The 23,771-nt window shown below is 46.9% G+C and overlaps 1 protein-coding gene across 4 annotated transcripts; it reads right to left on the reverse strand.

Annotated features, from left to right (window-relative positions):
- ogdha (oxoglutarate dehydrogenase a) lies at window positions 1-23,565 on the reverse strand. 4 transcript variants are annotated; one of them, XM_046386532.1, is made up of 24 exons: window positions 23,418-23,565; window positions 21,434-21,832; window positions 18,309-18,500; window positions 15,909-16,011; window positions 13,101-13,145; window positions 8,238-8,353; window positions 7,817-7,971; window positions 7,587-7,733; window positions 7,399-7,489; window positions 6,950-7,129; window positions 6,720-6,848; window positions 6,461-6,640; window positions 6,227-6,379; window positions 5,888-5,990; window positions 5,576-5,704; window positions 5,255-5,405; window positions 4,725-4,852; window positions 4,456-4,634; window positions 3,801-3,872; window positions 3,468-3,593; window positions 3,129-3,201; window positions 2,857-3,020; window positions 2,177-2,331; window positions 1-2,054 (listed from the first exon to the last, which is right to left on the reverse strand). In XM_046386532.1, the coding sequence occupies exons 2-24, from the start codon at window positions 21,671-21,673 to the stop codon at window positions 1,934-1,936; spliced, it is 3,132 nt and encodes a 1,043-aa protein (XP_046242488.1). In that variant the 5' UTR covers window positions 21,674-21,832; window positions 23,418-23,565; the 3' UTR covers window positions 1-1,933. The 4 variants fall into 4 exon arrangements, with proteins under 4 accessions (XP_046242488.1, XP_046242489.1, XP_046242492.1 ...); XM_046386533.1 differs by having other exon boundaries at window positions 21,434-21,824; window positions 23,418-23,540; XM_046386536.1 differs by lacking the exons at window positions 13,101-13,145; window positions 15,909-16,011 and adding an exon at window positions 16,594-16,687.
- Between the last annotated feature and the right edge of the window lie 206 nt (window positions 23,566-23,771).

The raw sequence follows: 23,771 nt of genomic DNA on the forward strand, positions 1-23,771 counted from the left end.
TCTTCAGAACATACAGGATTCTTTATTGAATGAAGCAACACAATGAAAAGAATTTCAATCCCCTATTATGAAAATAAATAAATCATTTTCTTTGTCTCACAGAAGCCCAAAACAAACACCTGCAGCTGATTTCATCTTCTGTTGTCGTTTATTGTCTGTTTGTTTTCCTGCTGACAAGAGTTCATTCAGCTGCTCGCCGGACACGAGAAAAGAATAAAAAGATGAGACGCTCTGATCCATTTTGGCACGGGAAAAATATGAGAGAGAGACAGACTGAGAGAAAGAGAGACAGACAGAGAGAGAGACAGAAGCCGACGGGTTAAATTATGATCAGCAGTGCATCTGGTTCATGTCAGGACACCTGGTGGCGCAGATCTCAGCCATTTTACTCCCAAAATATCCCTTCAAATCTAAGACCAATAAAATCTCAGTGTGCGAGTTAAGCGTTGCCATAGTGACTAATTACAGACTTTCCTTAAAGAGCTATCACACCTGCTGAAAGGCAAAAAATACCTCCACCTGCCGGCGTGCCTCCAAACCTCAAACATTACGCTTCCCCCAGCTAGCCGGGCTCCCATTCGTTTTCAGTGGAGAGCGCTAACAAAGCTAATGATGCTAATGAGCCATTGAAAGAAAAAAAAAAAGAAAACAAAATGTTTCCTGCAACATTTCACATGAAGAAGAGCTGACTGGTGTGTTGGTGTGTGATGATCCTGTGTGTGTGCGATGATGACAACGTAATAACTGCTGACCTGCTGGAGCGTGTGGACGGAGGAAGGTGTGTGTGGGTGTGTGCGTGTTGCCTGAAAAGTTTCCGTGTGACTCGACTGTCCAGGCTGCTCAGCAGTTACGATGCTGAGTACTGAAGCAGCACTCGGCATCGTAACTGCAACACCAGACTTCATTCAAAATGTTGTCAATTTAACACTTTTATTATTCAGCAACCAAAATGTTGTCAGACTGTTTTATAAACGTTTCTGTGTTGGAGTTGAGCCTGACGCTGCTGTACTGAATGTACTGTTGTGATGACAGCAAACATAGTACTGATACTGCATACTGAGATCTGTGAAACACAATGTCTGTACTGCTGATGAAGTATCACAAAGTGTACTCCAGTATACACTACTAACAAATTAGTATGCACAGACTGTACAGTATTTAGTGGTTTTTATCAGTACAAGTGAGACTACATACTGATACCATGAAGTACACAGTGTTTGATCAGTCATTAAGTTCACATGAGCTTTAACTACACAGGGCCAAAAGTATGTGGACAGCTGAACTTCACTTGTTTCCACTCCTCAGATGGTGATGATGACGATGAAGGTGATGATGACGATGAAGGTGATGGCTCACCACCTTCCATTTTATGTAAACAAACAACAACAGGCTGGTTTACTGACAGCAAATCCGACTCACCGCAGGAGAATAAATAACTGAACTGATTAACAGTTCATCAAACCAAACCACCAGTTCATTCTGATTTGTGTCACAGTAAGCAGAATACTTCATGTTTTCTGACATTTTACACACCAAATAACTGAGCTGAGTGAGAGCTGTACTGATGTGCTACTGACAGTACACTACAATAGTACTTAGTACACAGTAAACTGAGTCAAACATTTACGTCTGCTGTCGATCTCCTCAAAATATTTAAGTTTGTTTTTGTGCACTTCTCTACTGAAACTCATGAAATTAACCAAGTGGTAATCTGTATGTAGTACACACTCATGTACTGTTAACTTAGTAGTACATGACACAGTGTGCAGTATTTGATGGTGTACTGCTTGCTCAACAGTACAGAGTAGCTGTAGACTCCAGTATGCAGTATTACAGTGTGTGTGTGTGTGTGCAGTCTGAGTGTCACAACTGAATCCAGGAGGGTAGGGGTCAAAGGTCAGACAGGTGAGGGTTGATTCCAGGCGTTGCAGGTCTACTGCTGGTCTTTGAACGCATCCAGGTCGAAGGTGATGTCCAGGAAACGCCGCAGCTCCATCAGGTGAGTGTTTTTGTTTCCCGTCGCCGGAGCAGCTGCTGGTTCTCTGCCAGCATACCTGAGACACACACACACACACACACACACACACGAGGTCACAGGTCAAATCACCCCGGGTGGTCACTCCATTATGATGATGATGATGATGATGATGATGATGATGATGATGCAGATGGTTACCAGACGGGTTTGGCTCTCTGGATGGTGGTCCTGATGCGAGGCTTTACGTAGTCATAGTAACCCTGGTTCTTGTGCTCCTCCTGACACCAAACGAGGTCAGCGTTGGGAAAACGTTCCGACTCCGCCTTCACCTGGTCGAACGGGAACGGAGACAGCTGGAGAGAGAGAGGCAGAAGAAATCATTTACCGAGTGGATTTAAAGAGAAAGTGACTAAACGTCAAAGTATCAACGTGGGCCGACTGGACGGCAATCCGAGGGTGTTTTGGAGCCCACAAAGCAACAGCGTTGACCCGTCTGGCCACTAGAAAATGAATGATAAAACTAACTGATGCCAACTCTCTAAAACACGCAAAGTTAAACTACGAGCTGAAGCTAACCTGCTGCCGAAAATCGCTAACCCAAACACAGAACTAACGCCATGGGGAGGCTGGTGACATCACCTGCCTCCAGCTCAGCCGCTCACAGAATTCAGTTGTAATACTTATTCAAATTGATTTTCAGCAGAAAAAGTTACTCTTTAATGAAATATTTAGCCACTTCCTTCTTACTGTGTAAGTCAATAATCAGAAACATCAAACAGAAATGTGCCACAGAGCTGCATGATGTTTGAATAAAAAGGAGAGCCCTCTGTGCGTGTGTGTGCGTGTGTGTGTGTGTGTGTGTGTGCATGTGTGTGTACCTGCTCCATGCGAGCGATGGCCACACTTCCCTCCATCCCTCTGTTCTTCCTCTCTTTGGTGAGCTCGTAGTAAACCTTCCCCGTGCAGAAGACGAGCCTCCTGACCTCCTCCGGACGCTCCGCTGCCGAGCCTCCCTCTGGGATCAGCCTCTGGAAGTGAGTTCCTGCACACAGGAGAGAGGAGGAGCAGGAGGAGTGACGGTGAAGGTGAGTGTCTGCTCTCAGGAGGACTGAGAATAATGATGATGATGACGTGGTGGTGAATGCAGTACCAGGCAGCATCTCATCAAAGCTGGATCTGGCCTCTGGGTGACGCAGCAGGGATTTGGGAGTGAAGACAATCAGCTGGGGGGACAAACAGGAAGTTTATCACGTACTTTAAAAATAAAAGTCAATAACAAAAGTGAAGATCATTTCCAATCAGGAAACTTCACAAAACAGAATCTGTGAAGATGAATGAAGAGGTTCAGTAATGACTTTTGTTAACACAACACATTTCTTCTTATGGTGTTTGTCCTTTGAGGATGTCCATCAACACATTAACAAGGTTGTCTCGGTGTGTGTGTGTGTGTGTGTGTGTGTGTGTGTGTGTGTGTGTGTGTGTGTCTCACAGGCTTCCTGAATGGGAGGAGAATCTGTCGTCTGAGAACATGAAAGTAGTTTGCAGGACTGGAACAGTTCACCACGATCCAGTTACAGTCGTAGAGCTGACGCACCGCAAAGTCTTCGGTGATGGTCTGACAGACAGACAGACAGACAGACAGACAGACAGACAGACAGACAGACAGACAGGAGGAGAGACTGAACAACTGAATTTGTCTCCCCATCAGGTCTGAATCTGATCAACAGGAAACTGCTGACATTCAGGTATTCTCACGAGTTACCGGTTCAATCTGACACCGGGTGTGTGTGTGTGTGTGTGTGTGTGTGTGTGTGTGTGCTACCGGCATGACGTCAGGGTCGTCGTTGCACATCTGGAGGAACCTTTCCGGGCGAGCTGAAGAATGTTCTGGGCCCTGCAGGCAGAGTTTTGTTAGCCTCAGCGTCACAGAGTGAGCACAGTAGTTTGAAATGTCCAGCAGGTGGGGCTGTTTCACACCTTCTTCTCTTTAACACAATCACATCATCATCTTCTTCTTTCTCGACATCCTGAGCTAAACAAATATCTGACTTCACCTTTATGTTACTGCGCTCCATACGCGACCTGACACCTGATTCATTCATTCTTGTCATTATCAGTCAGTGATAACCCAAATTATTTAACCTCACCTGACATATTTTAAATCACTTCTCAAAACTGCTTTTTTATTAATATTAACATGCTGCTTTACTTCTAATATTGTTATTATTAACAATCTTTTACTGCAGTTTGTATTGTTTTTAATTGCCTGATTTTATTTGTTTTGTTGTCTCCTCAAAATGTTTGAATCCTGATTCAACAATTTGAACAGGTGCTAAATAAAGTTTGTTGTTGTTATCAGAGCCACACGTAATAAATTAATCAAACAGATGATGAAAAGACAATCTGCTTTGAGATTAGACATCTGCTGGTTCCAGCGTGTTAAACGGCGGGATGGCGGCGTGCGAGTCGTTCCTCACCATGCCCTCCATGCCGTGCGGCAGCAGCAGCACGATGCCGTTCTGTCGGACCCACTTGGCCTGACCGGGACAGATGAACTGGTCGATGATGCACTGAGCCGTGTTGTGGAAGTCCCCAAATTGAGCCTCCCACAGGATCAGAGCGTTGGGACTCGCCATCGCAAAACCCAACTCGAAGCCTGCCGGCGGACGGAAGGTCAGACGTTCGGTTTAAAGAGCGGAGCGTACAGAGCAACAAGCAACAGCTGACAGAAAGCGTCCAGACTCACCGAGGACGCCGTACTCAGACAGCGAGCTGTTGCACACGGTGTACGGCGCCTGGTTAGGAGACAGGTGGTTCATGGGAATACAGATCCTCTTATCCACGTTCTGGTCGTGGAGGACGTGATGACGGTGGCTGAAAGGGGACAAACGGACTGGTAACCCGGAGCTGCACAGAACCTGAACATGGGAGGATCACGAAGCCTCGAGCTTCTTAAGTGTCAAGGAAAATGCTGAAATGACACATGCTCAGTTACCTCAACGCGACGGGAAGGTTTTGTGAAGCGATCAGATAAGGTGACATGTTTGGGATCTATTAGTAACGTCACAATAACATGAAAACGGCGTTATTTTGAAAAGGTTCTTGTAAGAACCACAAAACTCTAACGGTGCACACATTTCACACAGTTTCCACAAACCAACGTGGAACAGGTCAGAGAAACACGTATGATGGACTCCTTCCTGCACAGAGAACCCAAACGGCTCGCGCTCAAAGAGGAGCTTCAAACAGCTTCTGTCCGGCTCCTGGAGCGTTTACCTGAACGTCCCACGCTCCACGTCCTGTCCCGACAGCCTGACGTGCGTCCCCTCCTTCAGCAGCGATCCGAAGGCCATGTACTCTCCCAGAGCCCAGTCCACCGTGCGGTTACGAACCATCTCAGCCCGGCCCTTCAGGATACGACTCAGACCTGGAACGACAGATACGGGTTTTACATCAGTTACTGATCAACGGGAGCAGACCACACCTGCAGCAGGTATGAGGTTTTAAACTACTGTCTGTAAATAACAAAGTCCGTCCATGAACCAAATAATTTCTGGCTTTGTTTCTCAGAGGAACAGAAATAAAAGGAAGTATGACCTCCGTGGATGGTGAAGTCCTCTACAGGGACGGAGGAGGCCACCTGTCCAATGTAGTTTAGGTCGTCTTCAGTCAGACCGGTGGAGGGGCAGCTCATGGACTTTGGCTGTCCGTCCAGAGTGAAAAAACCTGAAGACAACAACAACTCAACCAAGTGACAGAGGAGCAGGAACACAAAGACACACCTGAGAACCGCAGCACAAAGGGAGCAGGTCGGACGGCATCGAGTTTCCCCAAGGAAACGTCCTGCAGTTTGTTTTGATTCATGAAATGATCAGTAAATCTGACACAGAAACATCCCTCCTCCCTCACCGGGCCATGGGGAGTCCAGCCAGTGCTTGATGTGGAGGATCTTCTCATCTTTAGAGCGAGCGTAAGCCTCCTCACAGATCTTGTCATATTTGGCAATCTCCTCCTGCGAACAGAGAGAAGAGCCGAGTGCAGCTTCACTCAAACAGCAACAGGACACCAGGAAGACATTTCCAACGTTCACCCAAGCTTCACACCATAAAGGGAGCAGCAAAACACATCAACGAGAAAAACAAGCAGGGTGATGATGATGATGCGGGATGCTGCTCCTCAGAAACTGAAAGTCTTTGGTCAAAAAGGAGCACAAACGTCCTGGACGTCCAACAGACTGTGTGTGTTTACCTCGTACTCCTGCCTGCTGACGGCTCCCTCGGCGATCAGTTTCTCTGCGTATTTCTGCAGCACTGGCTTCTGCTTCTTGATCTGTTTGTACATCAGCGGCTGCGTGAACATCGGCTCGTCCATCTCGTTGTGACCCATCCGACGGTAACACACCTGCACACACGCAGCACGTAAACATACATCACGCGACAACTGACACAGGTGAGGCAGAGGACACAGCCGAAGCTCACTGACCAGGTCGACCACCACGTCTTTGTGGAACGTGGCCCTCCACTCTGCAGCCACCTTGCAGACGTAGATGACGGCCTCGGGGTCGTCGGCGTTGACGTGGAAGATGGGAGCGTTGACGACTCGAGCCACGTCGGTCGGGTACGGAGACGAGCGAGCCACGCGTGGGTCTGTGGTGAATCCGATCTGGAGACAGGACGTCAGAGGGGTCACAGTTCAGTCTGTCGGTCACCGTGTTTGTGCCATGTCTGTCTGCGTTTGTTACCTGGTTGTTGACGACCACGTGCACGGTGCCGTGTGTGGTGTAGGATGGCAGGTCGGACAGATGGAAGGTTTCATAGACGATACCCTGTCCTGCAAACGCTGCGTCTCCGTGGAGCAGGATGGACATCACCTGAACGCACACAGAGGAAAGTGTTCTGTGATGGGGTTCTGCAGAGGTTCACAGAACACCGCTGGAGATGAACTTTACTTCGATCTCCGAGTCAGCCTCACCCTGTTGCCGTCGTTGTCTCCACAGTAGAACTGCTCGGCTTTGGTCTTTCCCTGCACCACAGGGTCCACGGCCTCCAGGTGAGAGGGGTTGGCCACCAGGGACAGGGTGATGTTCCTGTCGGTCACCCGGTTGATACGACGGTGGTACATTCCCAGATGGTACTTCACATCTCCGGAGCCCTGAGGACAGAGGTCACGTCAGACTGAAAATACTTTGATGATTCATGTTTCCATGTTTGCAGTGAGGTCACCACAGCAAACATCTCAGGCTATTTAAGCAACAAAGCTACAAGCTGCATTTACAAACAAAGAAAACTCTGCAGCCCTGATAGGGTCAAGGTTTATCAGGAGGACAGCTGCTCCACTCTATGAACGTGGACTGTGTGTGTGTGTTTCTCTGGGTGTTTACTGTATCGCAGGCGGCAGTGACTTTAGAGCAGTTAAAATACCTCATCAGCAGCTTCCAGTTTGGAGTCAAACTGACAGAAAATCTGTTCCAGCTCTTTACGAATAACGTTGGCCAAAACGTTGAGACGACCCCTGAAAGAAAGCAGCGAGTGCACAAACAGTGAGAGCGAAACACACAAGCCGTGTGTGTGTGTAAAAACATAAAAAAAGAGTGTGTTGTGTGTGTTACCTGTGAGGCATGCCCATGATGACGTTCTCCACGCCCTTCTCAGAGGATTTATCAATGATGGTTTTCAGAGCTGGGATCAGAGACTCGCAGCCCTCCAGACCAAAACGTTTCTCTGCAGACCACTTCTTCTGCAGGAACTCCTCAAACCTGCACACACACCAAAGGTTCAGGCCTGTCACACACACACTTGATCACGCACTTCGGCTGGCTGACGGAGGTGTGGTGTTCACCTGGTGGAGCGCACCATCCGGGCCAGCAGCGTCCTCTTCTCCTCCAGAGTGAACTGCATCACTCCTGGAGTCTCAAACTTCTCTCGGATCCACTGGCACTGCTCCAGGTCGTTGATGAACATGAACTCCACCCCGATGTGCTGACAGTACGACATCTGACCAACAAACACAGCGCGGGTGAGCGTTACCACATATTTAGGAGCTTTCTGGAGAGGCTGACCTGAACAGGAAGCATCTTACTTCATTTAGACATTACAGAATCAGAACCAAATGAGACCGTTGTGCTAAGCAGCTGTTGTCCCGCCCACTGTTTGCCCATGAATCGACTGGTCGATTTCACTGTCAATCAACACATCAGTAGCCCACATGCACAATTTATGTTGAACAAATTGCTGCTTTTAAACAAGCCGTGTGTGTTTACCTCCAGTCTGCGTATGATCTCTTTCAGGGGCAGGGCGCTCTCGGAGCCGCCGATGAAGGTGGTGGTGGGCAGACGAAACACCTTGTCCAGGTCGGACTCATCCAGACCGTAGAAGCCTACATGTCCCATGATGCACCACAGCACAAGATAGGACAGGAAGGGATTAGGGGGGGGGGGGGTTCAAGGAGAAGAAAAGAGGGGAGGAGGTAAGAAAAGGTTAAAGGATGGAGGGAGTGGACACCACAGAGACAAAGACGCCGCAGACAAATGAAAACATGCATACATGAGACGCTAACGACAGAACGTGCACATCAACACAATGTGGAGAAGATGCAGAAGCACACAGACAACAAACATGCAGCCAGAAGCAGAAGAACGGACAGAACAGACAGAACAGACGACAGAGTGAAGGACAGCAGCAGCGATCGGATCAACACAAGCAAAATAAATAAAGAAAAGCAAGAAGAGATGTCGTTGGTGCCATTAATGGGAGCCATTCAGCAGCTTCACGCAACAGACCTCAGATCAGTGTGGACATATTCTGCCTTTCTCGTCACGTCTGACCGTCCAGACTGATCCCGGTCAGGATTTCTGACATCAGACTCAAGTGTGAGCTGAAAACTGCGAGTGAACACTCAGCACTGAAGGTAAATCTGTTATGCAGCACATAACGGTGGTGGACAAGCAGCCAAACTGGATGCTACACAACAGGCTACTCATGAAAACTCCAAGTGAGCTTTAACATGAGATGATGGCTGCAGGTCAGTGAACTCTGTCCCTCAGGATGAAGACGTAGCTGCAGATCCGCTGACTGGCTGCAGTTCCATTCAGCTTCCATCTTTAATCAGCACTTTATGAAGGGATGCTTTCCAGGCATTTCAAGCAGCCAAGAGAAACAGGAAATGACACGAGAAACCATTGAGAGTAAAAGCTCCACGGGTGAACTGAACTTCACAAAAACAATCAGCAAGAGTTAAAAATCTCTAGTCTGACAAAAGAGCTGTGTTAAGAACAGGCCTGGGGTCAGTGGACTAATGGGTCTACATGGTCACACTGCGAGGAAAAGATGGAGGACAGAGGAGGTTTGCCTGTACAGCTTAACCTGCAGACGCTTTAATGATCAGGAGGAGTCTGGACGGCAGCAGTGAGACACACTCACATGCTGTGACTGATCTGTTTGCTTGCGGCCATAAAAATCATTAAAAGCCGAGGCCTTCGGTGAGACCCTGAGGGAGCTTTCAGAGGTGCAGGAAGGTGACAGCTCAGATGTTGGTCCTACAACATAAATTTACTAATGAATTCATTTATTTCCTGCCGGCGCCTTCATGTAAGCGCTCCTGTTGTCGCATACTGTGGTTACGGAGGGAAAAGTCATCAAAAAGCTGAAGCTTATTAGGAAACAGTTCAAGCTTGTGCACCAGGGAGCTGCTTACACTGTAAAGAACTAAAACTAAAAGTGTTTTCATGGTGTTCTCTCTACTGATGTCATCCAGGTCATCAATCTACATTAAGGAGCCACCTTGTGACTGCGTGACCTCTGCTGACCCCTCGTCACGTCGGGTCTCCTGGAAGACGAGGCAGAGGGTGAAGCATCGACAAGTCGAGCCTCCTGGTGTCCAGCTTGTGTTAGAAATCAAAAGCTCCACGTAGCAGCGACGTGTTCATGACAGCAGCGATGAACATGAGTGACATGTTGGGAGGTAGAGCTGTTCATGGGCATTTAATTGATTATTCTGTCACTTCAAACTGGTTATGGGACAGTTAGGGGAGGACGTGTGATGGAAGAGAGAGGGAAGACGGAGAGAGAAAGCAGACAGATGTGTTTATGTGTCAGCAAGAGAATACGGTCGACTCCGTCTTATATAAAATCAAAGCATAAATGCTTCCCGTTACACTCAGCCAACTCTGCCAATCAGAGGGCTGAGCTGGGCAGAATAAGCCAATCAGAGAACTGATACAGTTTATAAACCTATGAGCTGAGCAGCAAAGAGGAAACATCACAAACCATCACACGACTGACAGCTAAGCTGGCCAATCGCGAAGCAGCGTCCCTACAGGCAACGGGCAGACAAATCACCGCTCATCCTCTCTCCTCACTTCCTTTCCTCGCCTCCTCCTCCTCCGGCTGCTCCTCAGAGGGGGGAAGGAAGTGAGGAGAAACCAAACAGGACGACACTCTTCTCCTCGTAGCTAAAGCCGTTTCACAAGCAGTTGATGTTCTGATGTTTACCGCGGTCACAGCATCTGCTGTGTTCACGGCCGCAGCACACAACAAATGCCATTTTCTTTACAAAAATCTGTGTTCCTCATCCTTCAAAGCTTAAAAATTCAACAGCACACAAAGCAACATTTCACCAGACTTTGCGTCTCAAACAGCCAAGACTCCTGTGGTTTTGTGTTTGATCTTACGGTCACGTTAAAGGGTTTACCTTCTGCACGGTGGCCTGTTGGCACATCTCATGCATCATCTGCAGCAGGTTAACAATGTAATGCGATGCTGTTCGGCAAGGTTTTCATTAGCGTCAGGGTTCTCCTCTCTTTTCGTGCTTGCCCTGCACCCATAAATGACCATTTTAACCTTTAGTGTTTGCAGCCTGTACACCTGAACAACAGCCTCTGGGTTTATTTATGTGCTCTGTCCCTGTTAAACGAACAGATAAATAAATAGAAATATGTTTCTGTGGGAATTTGTGCCCATTCATGCAGTAGAGCATTTGTGAGGTCACACACTGATGTTGGACCAAAAGGTCTGGCTCACAATCTCCGTTCCAGTTCATCCCAAAGGTGTTGGATGGGGTTGAGGTCAGGGCTCTGTGTGGGCCAGTCAAGTTCTTCCACACCAAACTCATCCAACCATGTCTTTATGGAGCTTTGCTTTGTGCACTGGGGCACAGTCATGCTGGAATAGAAAAGGGCCTTCAACAAACTGTGGCCACAAAGTTGGAAGCATAGCATTGTCCAAAATGTCTTGGTGTGCTGAAGCATTAAGATTTCCCTTCACTGGAAGTCAGGGGCCGAGCCCAAACCCTGGAAACTGCCCCATGAAGAGGGGTGTCTGGATATTTTTGTCTATGTGTGTATGGTTTCATCCTCCTGAGTCTGACATGTCCTAAAAGTATAAACAGAGACACGTCTCATCCAACTAATGTTTCTGCTGTGTAGTCTTTTATCTCAGAAGTGAAGTTTCCAGTGCAGGACTAATGAAGGTCTTACAGCTCTCATCGTCTCAGTGCTGTTCTGCACCAAGCAGGACGCTGACATCTTCTGTCAGATGGCTAAAGGTCACAAAAGTGGGAGCAAAGAAGGAAACAGAGAGGAAGAGCTGAGAGGAGGAGGAGGAAAAGCTCACAGCACCAGAAACATCAAACTAACCACCAGGAGGAAACACAGGCTTTGAGTCTCACTGATCCCATAAAACCGACATGTCTTGTACAGTCGCATACAGAAGTCAATCACTTCATTTAGCACAAAAAGCAGTGAAGCGTGTCAGGATAATCTGCTGCTCTGCGCTGAGACACGCTAACAGGAACACTTCAGCCGGACAGCCGACCTGACAGCGTGACGTGAGGAAACCAGTTTTCAACACGCGGCCACAAAGTCGGCGAAGAGTTCATCTGTCACCTTCTGCTTTATGTTTAAGTTTCTAACTGCATGTTTTAAAAAGTGTGAAACAAAAAAAATTGTTTTAATCAAATAAGAAAAACAAATGTTTCAGGTGTGATGTTTTAAAATGTTTCGAACAGTTCTTGCAAATTATTTTTGGTTTCTAAACATAATAAAAACTGGATGAGGAGAACTGAAAGCTGCACTGTGTTAAAATTAAAACAAAATTGTACAAAAATTGCCATGCGGAAAAGTCTGTTGGGTCTTAGCAAACACATTTCTGTTTTAAAAAATGCTGTTTATTGTTAATACTTAAGGGTTTTTGCAGGAACGAAGCGTCATTTTGTTGTCTGCAGGTCTCCAGGTGTGTTTTACCTGAACCCAGCTGACACGTTCATCATTTTGTGGCCACAGTTAAAAATAATCTCCTGACGTCACCTTGCAGGCTTTCTGAGAGAACTCGTCTATCAGAGGTGTCTACAAACTGCTCAGGGAGCTGGCAGCAGCTAGAAGCTAACAAAGCTAACTTCACCAACCAGAACACGAAGGAGACATTCAGAGAGACACCTCCGAAAGTTTCCCGAGGTCCTAAAGGGACATTTCACTCCGGTTCAATGTGTGAAACGTTCCCACAGGAGTAAAGAACTGTGAGCCTGCAGATGTCTTCTCTTCACCAAGACTGTGAAGAACAACTAAGCAGCATCAAGTTAGGATCCACCGGTCTGTTTTAATAAATATCTGGTGGTGTCTGGGAGGAGCACATTTCTCCTTTTAAGTTTTCACTCAGCACTGATTATTTTTACATCATCTTCTCATTTTGATCGCATACTGGATTTAATTGCATCATCTGTGATGCTGCGTTGCAACTTTAACTCTTCAAATTCAGCCAATCTCTGCCTCCATACCATCCCAGCTTTCCATCACCAAACTAATATTTGTGTCCTAACATATTTGTCTACTGTTATGGCTGTTAATTATGTGGTGACCACAGGTCCTGAAAGGCGTCACATTCAATAACTCCTGTAGAATCAACTGTGATAAAAGCAAAGATGCTGAACCAAATGAAATATCTCTTTAACCCCCCCTTCCAGTGCGAGCTCTACAGGAGGTCAGATCCTGCTGTCTGCTGGACCAGCCGTCTCTGGTCCAGCAGACAGCAGCATTCCCGTAGACGTTAAACTGCACACACTGCAGTGAAGGCACTTTACTAAAGAGGAACTAAAGCCCACAGAGACACACCAGCATTGTCGCTTCTCGTACCTCCTACCGTAAGGATTCTCAGCCTCTCCTCGCACACAGCCACGTCTGGAAGGGTCGCCAGCCGGGGGCAGCAAAGGGAGAAACACCCGGAACACCGTTAGTGGACTACGACCTGCTTAAACCCCACATCCACTGCCATGAGAGACTACAGCTAAAACAGAGCACAACACCGGCCCCGGCATCTCAGCCTCTCCACCACCTTTTGATTTGTTCACAAATTCATAGGAAAAGTCCAGAAGTTTGGTTTAGAGGAAAAGTGTTTTCAGAGCGAAGTGATGGAGAAAGAGAGATGCAGCTAACACCATGCTGAGGTTAAAAAGTCTGCCAAACAGAAGCCACACCACAACCGAACCACACTGAGGGCTTTCCCGGACAGGAAGCCATTCTGCACAGGTCACCTTCACCACAGCAGGGACACGACTAATTCCTGACAACAAGAACAAGACACGACAGGCTGCTGATCTCAGAAAGACTCGGCAACACTGAGGACCATCAAATTATTGTAAGAGTCCTGTAAAACATCTGTGTCAAGAGGACTGAGCAGTGCAGATGTGAGAGGGTCAATCAGGATTTTCAGTTCAGCCAAAGTGCACACAGTCCTGTTAGGGAAAGCTAAAGCTAATTAGCAGTTAGCAGAGCCAAGAGAGTTCAAAGGAAGAGACAGTGGAGACAGACCAGGTCCTGATGCGTTTACATGAGTTAGATAAGATAAAATAATTGGATAAACTGAGTGATTGGGTCTGATATGACAACGAAACAACAAAAGTCACGAGTGCATTTAAAAACGTGTAAACTGCTCTGAGTTAGCAGAAAAAAAAACACACATTCAGTGTTCACTCAGTTAGTCTGGTGTGAGAGCTTTGGATCACTGCACACATCCGATTCGCACAGCAGTTCCATTAAACTGAAACAGACCAACCAATCAGAGCGCAGTGCATCACTGATTCTGTGTCTACCTCAACAGAGCGGACGCTCTTGATTGGTTTAAACAGGACAGCTGACTAACCCAAACACCACGTCAGAGTGTGATTATCAGTGAGTGTGGAACCAACCTAAAGCACAGACAGAGCTTCATGGTTTTCCTGCTCCTGGTCCTGGTCCTGTTGTACGACCAGGGAGAGACAAACGGATGCCAGGACGGAAACGCACGTCTTTGTGGCGCCTCCTCTCTACCATCGCCACTTTATTTCACACGACGCGCAGCAGCTTCAACCTGAACTCAGTCACTCGGAGTTCAGTGACACCATTTAGGATTCACAGCCGCTGATGATCCAACACGTTCCAACACAACAAGTGATTCAAGTACGGGTGTTAACAATAACACGAGGTCACTGCAGACCTCATGCAGATCACATGACCAGAGGACTGACCGGATGTGTGTGGATGTTCAGATTAGCTTTTCTTTTGTCTTGAATGAGTCAAATATTATGTGGAGTTCCTGACTTCACGTCACTGTCTTCAACACTTCAGTTTCTCCTGACAAACTCTGTGTTGTTCTTGTGTGCACACGTTACCTAAAATGTGCAAAGCTCTTACATTTAGAAAAATCTGTGGACGCACAGGACATAAAACCGTTTCTGTCCCGTTGTGGCTTTTGCAGTTTGATTTGCTGTCCGCAGAATAAAGGATTTCAAAAGACTTTCCATTTTAAAAGAAGGACTCGGCTGGTCAACGGCCTCCACGTCTGTGCAGGACACAGAAAGTTACTCAGACAACAAGCTGCCGAAGCCACACTGAGAGCTAACCCGGCCAAGCAGAAGCCAAACAACGAAAAGCAGAACTACAGCCGCACGTTTCTGCCGTCGCATCAAAGACCATCCAACAGGCTGAGCAACAAGCCAACAACTGATGCACATCCTGCCAACAGCATTAACTCCCAAAGTGCCTCCAACAGGGCGGCAAACTGATCTGAAATCATCCCAGAAACTTGAAATGTCTCAGCTGACCAAACAGTCTCAGCTCGGTTTCCAATACGAGCTCTTTGACACGACCGTCCTCAGCAGGGCGAGCTGACCCAGCCCACGGCGAGCGGAACAAGCTAAAATGTGTTGAGGTTAACAAAACGTCTGAATCCTCTCAATGTTCCAGAACAGTTCAGACATAAACTTCAGGGTGAAGAATCAAGAACCAGCAGCTGAAGTGTGACATCTGCTCATTAAGTCAGGCTGAACTGTTCACACTCAACTTGAATAATAAACCTAACCTTTTCTTTGAATAAAGTTTCAAAGTTTTTGTTCCAGCACACGTCAGTTATTCCAGGTGTAAAACGATTAGATCCACAACACCTGAGGGCCAAATCCATTTCTGCAAAGTGAATCCATTCAGGATCTTTGGCGACACGCCTATAAAACAACGTGAGTCAGGGTTTAAGGATGTTTCTGGAGCAGCTTCAAGCCCTTTGAGGGAACTAAATCACATGAGGTTAAACACCAAGAAAGAGCAGAGAAAAACGTTCACGTACGCAGACGTCCAACACGGATTTAGAAGTTCAATTGATGTGTAAGGTCTCATTAGGTTGAAACTATTTTCAGAAAGGCTCATCGAATCAGAGAAGGTGCCGGGAACTCAAAGTTTCCGATTTTTTAAGATTTCCTGAAAATTTCACTGCACACGAGAACGTTCAGGAAGTTTCGGAAATATTTATTGTACACAAGAAGCTTTGAGAAATTCTTCTAATGCACAACAAAGGGTCAGTTCAGGATCAGGTCACAGAAACGTTCCCACACTGCTGACCGAGAGGCAGACCAGCAGGCAACGGCGGGAAGAGAAAAGACGCTTGGCTTCTTTTCTAAGAGGTTAACTCCTCACCCAGCTTGTCGGAGGAGGTGATTATGTCAGTGGGGACACACGAGTCCAGATCGGCGTCCATGATGCCAAGAGGGTCCAACTGGGCCACATGGTGCCCTCGGATCTACAGGGAGTGACAACAGCACAGAGCCCACCCAGGACAGGAGGAGGAGGTGGAGAAGAGGGTGAAGGAAGAGGAGGTGAGGGAGGAGGAGTTAAAAGGAGGTGGAGGTGAGGGAAGAGGAGGTGAGGGAGCAGGAGGAGGAGGAAGAGGAGGAAGAGGAGGAAGAGGAGGAGAAGGAGGTGAGAGAACAGGAGGAGGAAGAGGAGGAGTAGGAGGATGGAATGAAATGAAGGCGAGGGTGAGGAAGAAAAGGAGGAAACAAGAGGCAATGAAAAAGGCAGCAGAGAGAAGAGGTGGAGCCGAGTGGATGACAAGCAGGATGGAGAAAGTAAAACGAAGGAAAGGAAATCGAAACAGAAGAGCGCAAAAAGACCAACACCGAAACGGGATTTGACACCAGAACCAGGAAAGAAGGACAAGAGCAGGACGGGAGTATAAACGAAGAGGAGGGAAGAGGAAGGAGGAAGAGAGGGAGAACAGAGGGAGAGAGAGACAAGAGAGAAGAGAGGGGGGGGGGGAGGGAAGAGCAACATTAACACCACACACTGAAAGCAGTTTGGTTCGTTAGCTCTGCGTTCTCACCGACGTCCTGGAAGCCGGTATTGACCGGAGCATCATCAAAATTCACACAGCTGATTCCCAGAGGATCCAACTGAGCATTGTGATGCCCCATCACCTAAACACACACACCCAGCGCACACACAGAGACACACACACCTGGTTATCACAACACACACAGCAGTGACTCAGGTGCCTGATTACTGGAGGTCTTCACAGGGCTCATCCATTCCTCATCAGGTCCATGCTGCAGGCACTCTGGACCAGGTCTGACTCTGCTCGAGTCTGCTTCAGGTGGGACCTGACCGCTACACTGACGGGCATCAGGAGGACGGCTTGACAGCCGCAGGTGTGAGGACGTCTCATCTACTAAACGTCTACAATGTGCAGAATCTGTTTGTGACGTGTACAATAATGAGCAGTGAAGCAGCCGCAGTGATGACCTCAGTGTCACACTTTCTTCTTCTTTGTTATTAGCACGTTAGACGTTTGTTACTGTATTACACCGATGACACAAGCACTTCCTGTATCCTCCAGCCATCCAATTACACATACAGAACACATACACGACAACATGTATGTCTCAATGTAAACTTGATTCGTGAAGCTTCAGCTGTCGCGTCCATCTGCTGTTCAAGTTTAAACGTGGAGGACGACTGACAAGGACTAAAAACCTGAAACTAATCAGCGCAGCAAACCGAGCTTCTTGATTCAGAGGAGCTTAATTAGTGCTTTGTTTTTAACCCGATTAAAAAAGTGAGACATCATCCTGTCCACGTCTGCACTCACACCTTGTACTGGTCAAAGCAGATTTATTGTCAGTCTAATCTGACCTGAGTCGTGCTGTCTGCAGGTTCCACTCACGTCTGCCTCGCTGCTTAAGTTCTGCCAGATGAGGCTTTTGGTGAAAATCAACTTCTGCACATTTTTACAAGCCAACAATTTTGGACCTGTGAAGACCTCCACCACCTGCATCAGTAAGTTATTAGCAGAGTGCACTTCAGTGATTTCATGTTCGACAGTAAAAATAACTTTCATCATATACATAAATGTTTATTTTCATGGCAAATCAAATCATTCATCAGTCATAATATTTTTCTTACAAAACTCCTTCCTGGTCAGGTGACTCTATGTGGGGTCTTGCACTGAATCAGGGCTCGTTAATAACTCAGACACAATAAATGTGTGTTTAGGTATAATATAAACAGAACGATCAATCAAAAGAAATGATTACAGAACAACAGCAGCTACTACAGCTAAAAGCAACATTAAGGAAAACAATCTTAGAAAGACGAAGAGAAAGCAGTTTGGTTATTGACAGCATCTGGTTGTTCCACTGAGCTTCAGGTTACATGAAGGTCTGGGAAAAAAAGACAAGTTAAATATCACAACATGCAGTCATGGATGATGAAGCAGGAAGTAGTCAGGATCCAGAAACACGGAATCAATGAGACGTTTTTCGTCTGTGACCGCTTTGCTCACTGAGCAAGAGAGTGGTGTTATAAAACAAAGCAGAAATGTGTTTTTCCTCGTTCCTCTTCCACTAATCAATCTGTGCAGATCTTTCAGACTAAAGCTGAAGTGTTGAGTCCGGTCTTCTTCCACGCCTTCCCCTTCCTCTCTCATTTCTTATATTAGCTGTCAGACAGCCTGTCACGTTCAGTATTTTATGCCTTTGGTGCAGCTTTTAGCTTTGCATCCTGCAGATTGTTAGTCATACAAACAAGCCAAACGTGTACCTGGTAGGCCCTGATGAGGGACTGGACAGCCAGGTGATCCTCCACCAGCTTCTCCACGTTGGGCTGAGCTCCGACCAGAGAGGAGAGCTGAGGAGCGGCGAGGCCTGACGCCGCAGACAGAACCAGAGGGGACTGGTAGGCAGCACCAGGAGGAGCACCGGCATTAGCATTCCTGAAAAATACATCCCAGGACTGGAGGAGCAGGAGGAGGAGGAGAAGGAGGAGGAGGAGGAGGAGGACGAGAAAGGATTGTGGGGTGGGGCATGATGGGGAAGGAGAGAGACAAAATGAGAAGATATTTTAATACCTGCTGGACAACATGGCCTTGAATTAACATCATGACATCTTATTTTGTGCACATTTATGATGATATGACGAAGATCAATTGATAGATGAGGACATCCCAATTAGTTTTGTCCCTGAGCCAACAAGGCTGCTTATCTAAAGGACAAGACAAAAATCAGATCGAACTCAACCAAACTCCACAGAAATGTTTACTGTGAATGTGTTTACTGCACAGAACAGCAGCTGCAGACACCACAGCTCACAAACTGTTTTCCACAAACACTGACGGCATGAATCAAATCTCACTGAAACTGAAGTGAGGTGATGCTCCATGGAGAAGAGGTCTCACTCTGTTGGAGCTACAGAAACACAGTCTGTTTACTCTGTCGTAGCCTCAGCTTTCCGCTCTGCGGTTCTTCAACTCATTCTGGGCTCATGAGTCACACACATCTCATACCAGTACGAACTCACCACAGATATTCCCAGAAACACTCCACAGTTACTCTGTCACTGCAGCTCAGCACATATAAACCTTTCCTCACTTCCTATGGAGACTTCCTGGAGCCTAAAGTATCACACACAATATTCACGGAAAGATTATGGCAACAATTATGTCAGTGTCCCACATCACCTCAGTAATTACAGCAGCCCAGGGCTGCACCATTTTACTTAATTTACTTATCAGTGATCGACCACAGGACCGAGGCATCGCTGGTCTGTTCTGAAGGATTTAATCCGGTTTCCTTAATCACCAACTTCTATGACGCCAGCACATGGACCGACCTGTCTGAACGTTTACAGGGCAGCAGAGGGTTTGAAGCAGTTTGTCCCGTGGTGCAGCAGGGGGGGCATCTCTTAAAATTCACTATTAGCTCGACCCACTGCAGCTCCCGCTGGATCACGACCCCATCCGGTTTATGTCCGGAATGAGACAACCGAAGTAAAGCTGAGTAAATGTACTCACACAGCTGTGTACCCGTGTGGACCCAGCAGACTGTCAGTCAACAGCTGCAGACTTCACTTCCTGCAGCTGCTTGTTCGTGTGTCAGGACCCGTCAGGCAGTGAACACAAAAGACTAGCGTTTTTACTGGTTCACCTGTTTGTGTCTCTGACGAGTCGCCCCGAGTCAGCAGGTCAGTCATACAACATGGATTCTTATGATTACTCAGTGAAGGTCACACAGGCTGCAGTTTTGTTCAGAAAGGCTCCCTTGTTTTCATATGTGGGCCTAAAAATGTGAATGTTTCATGTTTCAGGTTTTATGCTTTCACACAAGGAAAAAAAACACTCAAGTGTCACTAAGCATGAACAACTGGCTTGTTTTATTTTGGACTGTTCTTTGGCCCTACAATCTTACAGCCAGGAAATGTGCTTATAATTTGACTTTAGCTGCTTTTTAGCCATTTTATGTTCAAAAGAAACCACCAGTGACAGTCCCAAGATAAACTCATCTGTGAGTGAACCCAAAGAAAACTTTCTGAATGAAAACCAAAGTGCTGATGAGCAGCGACGCCACAGCACTCAGAGCTGTCATCTCCTGCTGGGAATCCTTTAACAGTCTCTGAACACAGCAAAGCTCACGTTTCTGACTGCTCAGGAAGATGTGTATCATTCAGGGAGCTCCAGTAAAAAGCAGCTCCGTCTGCCCTGCTTTACCTTGTGTGCTTACTGCTGGATTTCTGCTCACAGTCCATAAACACACCGTGAACGATGACTTAGAGCTAATTCTGGCGGAGATGATGGCACGCTGACGTTTTCATATGAACACATTCCCACTGCTGTTCAACACTGTGATCACAGTGACACCATGCATATGTTCAGTCCTGCGGTTTGACTACCAGCTAGTTTTACACCGATAGCACGGAACGATTGTGACATGAAACGCAACACACACGTACACCTCAGGCAGAAAACAGACAAATGTCCATCACCACAGAAGATCCCTCTTAATGCTCTTTAACGTGCCTGATCTACTCTCCTCTACCGGTACTTTAAAACTTTTGAGCTGTGTAGGAACTGCAGGAACGAATCACACACATAACACACAACCCCAATATGCAGCAGGATTAAGGAAAGGGTTTGCTGGGAGGAGGACAATTTAAGACTTCACTTTGGACAGTTGAACAGCTCTGTCACATGACTGAGCTTCAAGCAGCTATTATTAGCCTGCTAGTACTTTACGACTCAGTCAAAATGTGTGGGTGAAACACAATCAGCTTCATCAGGGCCTGTGGGGCGACTGCGCACATGACATTTCGCATTTAAGGAGTATACATAAATTTCTTTCATCAAAATAGCTTAGCTAATTAGCTTCATTAGCTCTGCTGCTGTTTTGTCTCTCTAAATCTGTCCACACTGACAGTTTTTGTGCAGATGAGGCATTCAGGCGTATTGAAGCTTAGCATTCCTCTCCATGACTGGTTTTCACCTCACAGTGAAACTTTATTTCTGTCGGTCGTCTCAGACAGCCTGATGACCGACGCTCAATATTTCTGACTGCTGCGACCCAGAACAACAACTGGTGGTGCCAAGAGTGTTGTTAATAAGATAATTGTAGTTTTTCTCCCTGCTTTTATAGGATGAAGTGTGGTTAAAAATAAACCATGCAGCACTCTGGGAAACTCTGTTCTTGGTCTCCCTGTCTTGCAAAAAAACCTTTCGAGGCATTTTCAAGCCTATTAAGAATGTCCTGATAAGCACTGAACAACATGCAAAAAAATTCACATTGTTACATCATAAACTATTTTGACATATGCTGTGGAACAGTGACCGCCCTGTGAGTCACCATTTTAGTGAATGGCAGTCCTCCAGACCAGCAGGAGGCCGCACTGCTCCGTACCTTGTGAACACTCTTGGGGTTCTCCAGCCAGGCGTAGTACATCTCCTCCACATAGTTGGAGCTTGTCCCGTTCAGGAACGGCTCCAAGGCCACAGGTGCAGTGTAGCACCTGACTGGCTGAAACGTCCTTGTGCCACCTGTGGAGGTGACTGTGACCGGCCGTTGTTGGCCAACAGTTTGAGCCGCCTGTGACGCGGTGAGCGGGCGTAATCGCGCCGCACAAGTCCTTAAGCGATGCATCAGCAGTTCTTAAAGCAACACACACACGCAGTGGTGGTTAGTCCAACAAAACGGGCGTCCTCAACCTCAGGACAACGACGAGATAAAACTTCAGTGAGGTCGGTCCCTGGATACAGAGGGACAAATGAAGCGTCCACTGTCCACTGGTCCGCTTGTCCACTGAGAAAGAGAGACAGAGAGACTGCGTTAGACACAGAGAGAGAAGTTTCAAAGAATCCCAAACTGTGAACAGGAAACTCAGCTGATGTGTCAGCTCTAAACAAACTCAACATTAACATGAAGTAAGACTTGCACTGCTGACACTCGTCATCAGCGGCTGAATCGGCGCAGAAGTCCTTCAGTGAGACGAATCAGTCCGACTGGCTGTTCAGCCAAGAGAGTCAGTGCATGACAACAGAAATGGAAGTGAGGAAAGCGAGCGAACAACTAAATTCAAGAAGGCACACACCGACAACAACTCATTCAAGACCACCTGAAAGCATCTGTGAGTGGAGTGAAAATGGTCAGCAAACCCTGTTTTATCAGGGGATTTATGTCCTCTCACACAGCTTGCAGAACGTATGTCTGCCTGCTGTAGTCTTTGCTGTGTGTACAAGAGCAACTTCTGGGCCCCAACATGGACAACGTGGGGCACGTCGGTCTCCACTTGTTCTTTCGTGCCAGTTTCATGTATCTGGGGCTTCATTGTGACTGAAAAACTAGTAACTTTAGCTTTAGTGAAGTAAAAGTTAAAATATTTATATATTTCTAATGAAGCAGAGTATAAGCAGAAAGTCAAATAAAGTCTAAAGGACTTTAAATTTGTACTTAAATGCAGTGCTTAGTTACATTCCACATTTGAGAACCACTGACGTGAAAGCGGTCGGTGGTAGCAGATGTTAACAAAAGCCTCGAGGAGACAAAAATGCAGCTTATTATCCGTCTGACAGACCTGAGACACTCGCATTCAGTCTTCATTTGGTCCCTCATCTGGAGCCCTTCTCTGTTTTGACCTTGCTGGGTCCACTCCCTGTCTGCCTCCATTCTCCTGTCCTCACCCTGGCCTGGTCGCGCCCACCACCTGCCTACCCGGCCTCGTGATTAGTTGTCTGTGAGGAATCCCGCCCGGAAATAGAACACCAAAGCCTTTTGATTGGCTAGACCAACTGCCTGTCACTTTGTCCTTTCACGAGTCGTGAGTTCCCGAAAATTGCTGCCTGCTTCATCAAAACATTGTAAAATAATCCCCTTAGAATGTTTTTCACGTTATGTGACAGTAACAAAACCCAAGGACTGAAGTTAAAGACTGGTGTATATGACTATGCACAAAGTGGAAGCAGGATTAGCTTTAAATCTAACGTGTCAAGTTATGTAATTAGCCGGTTAGCTTCTACTTTCGGCTCTGTAATTGTCATTAGCACGTTTGGCTAACGGCTAAAATTATACTAATTGAGTTGACTTCATCGGGCGGATGATAACTTTAGCTGCATTCTTCTGTTAAGGGAACCGTAAGGTCCGTCAGCACCACGAGTTTCAATGTTTTGTATGCGACCTAACCCTCACGGTTAGGTTTCTCTCGGGTTGTGTGTTAGCGCTAGCAAGCAGCTAACGTGCTAACTGATTTTGTCTTACTCAAATTCCTACAGAGGGATTTTAGGTTTGTCCAAACTGAAACACCGTATTTGTTAATGTCTGTAAGAGCAGATCACAGAGTTTCCCTGCAGACAATGAGACATCGCTGAAATATTAAGCTTCGGATACTGACCTCGAGAAACAAGATTCAGCGGCTTGCTCTCCGCCGGTATTCCGGATGCCCTTCGTCTCTCCCGGTGACAGCTCAGGGTACAGCAGAGCATGGAAGCGAGGCCTCTGTGGAAATTACGTGACGCGGCAATGATGTCATGACGTAGGGACTGTGTATGGTGATGGTGACAGTCATGGCGAGGGTCTCACGATGAACTTTCACTGATCTTAAAGTCTTAATGAGTAATTAGTAGTAGCAGTAGTATTAAGTTTTTAATAAAATTCCAACAGTCGAAAGCGGAACGTTTAAGCTCCCATTTGTCCACTGTCGGAACGTGACGGCGTGACATCCAGCGGAAGTAAACAACACAGTGGC

This window comes from Scatophagus argus, chromosome 4 (genome assembly GCF_020382885.2).
Source record: "Scatophagus argus isolate fScaArg1 chromosome 4, fScaArg1.pri, whole genome shotgun sequence".
In the NCBI taxonomy this organism is placed as follows: domain Eukaryota; kingdom Metazoa; phylum Chordata; class Actinopteri; family Scatophagidae; genus Scatophagus; species Scatophagus argus.

What these genes read in the sequence shown, in the direction of transcription:
- ogdha (XM_046386532.1), bottom strand. Translation starts at nt 21,673, where the DNA reads ATGCATCGCTTAAGGACTTGTGCGGCGCGATTACGCCCGCTCACCGCG. An exon ending in GAGAATCCTTACGGTAGGAG is followed by an intron (nt 8,354 to 13,100) that starts GTACGAGAAGCG and finishes TGGGACATGTAG; the next exon opens with GCTTCTACGGTCTGGATGAG. An exon ending in AACTGGAAGCTGCTGATGAG is followed by an intron (nt 7,130 to 7,398) that starts GTATTTTAACTG and finishes CTCTGTCCTCAG; the next exon opens with GGCTCCGGAGATGTGAAGTA.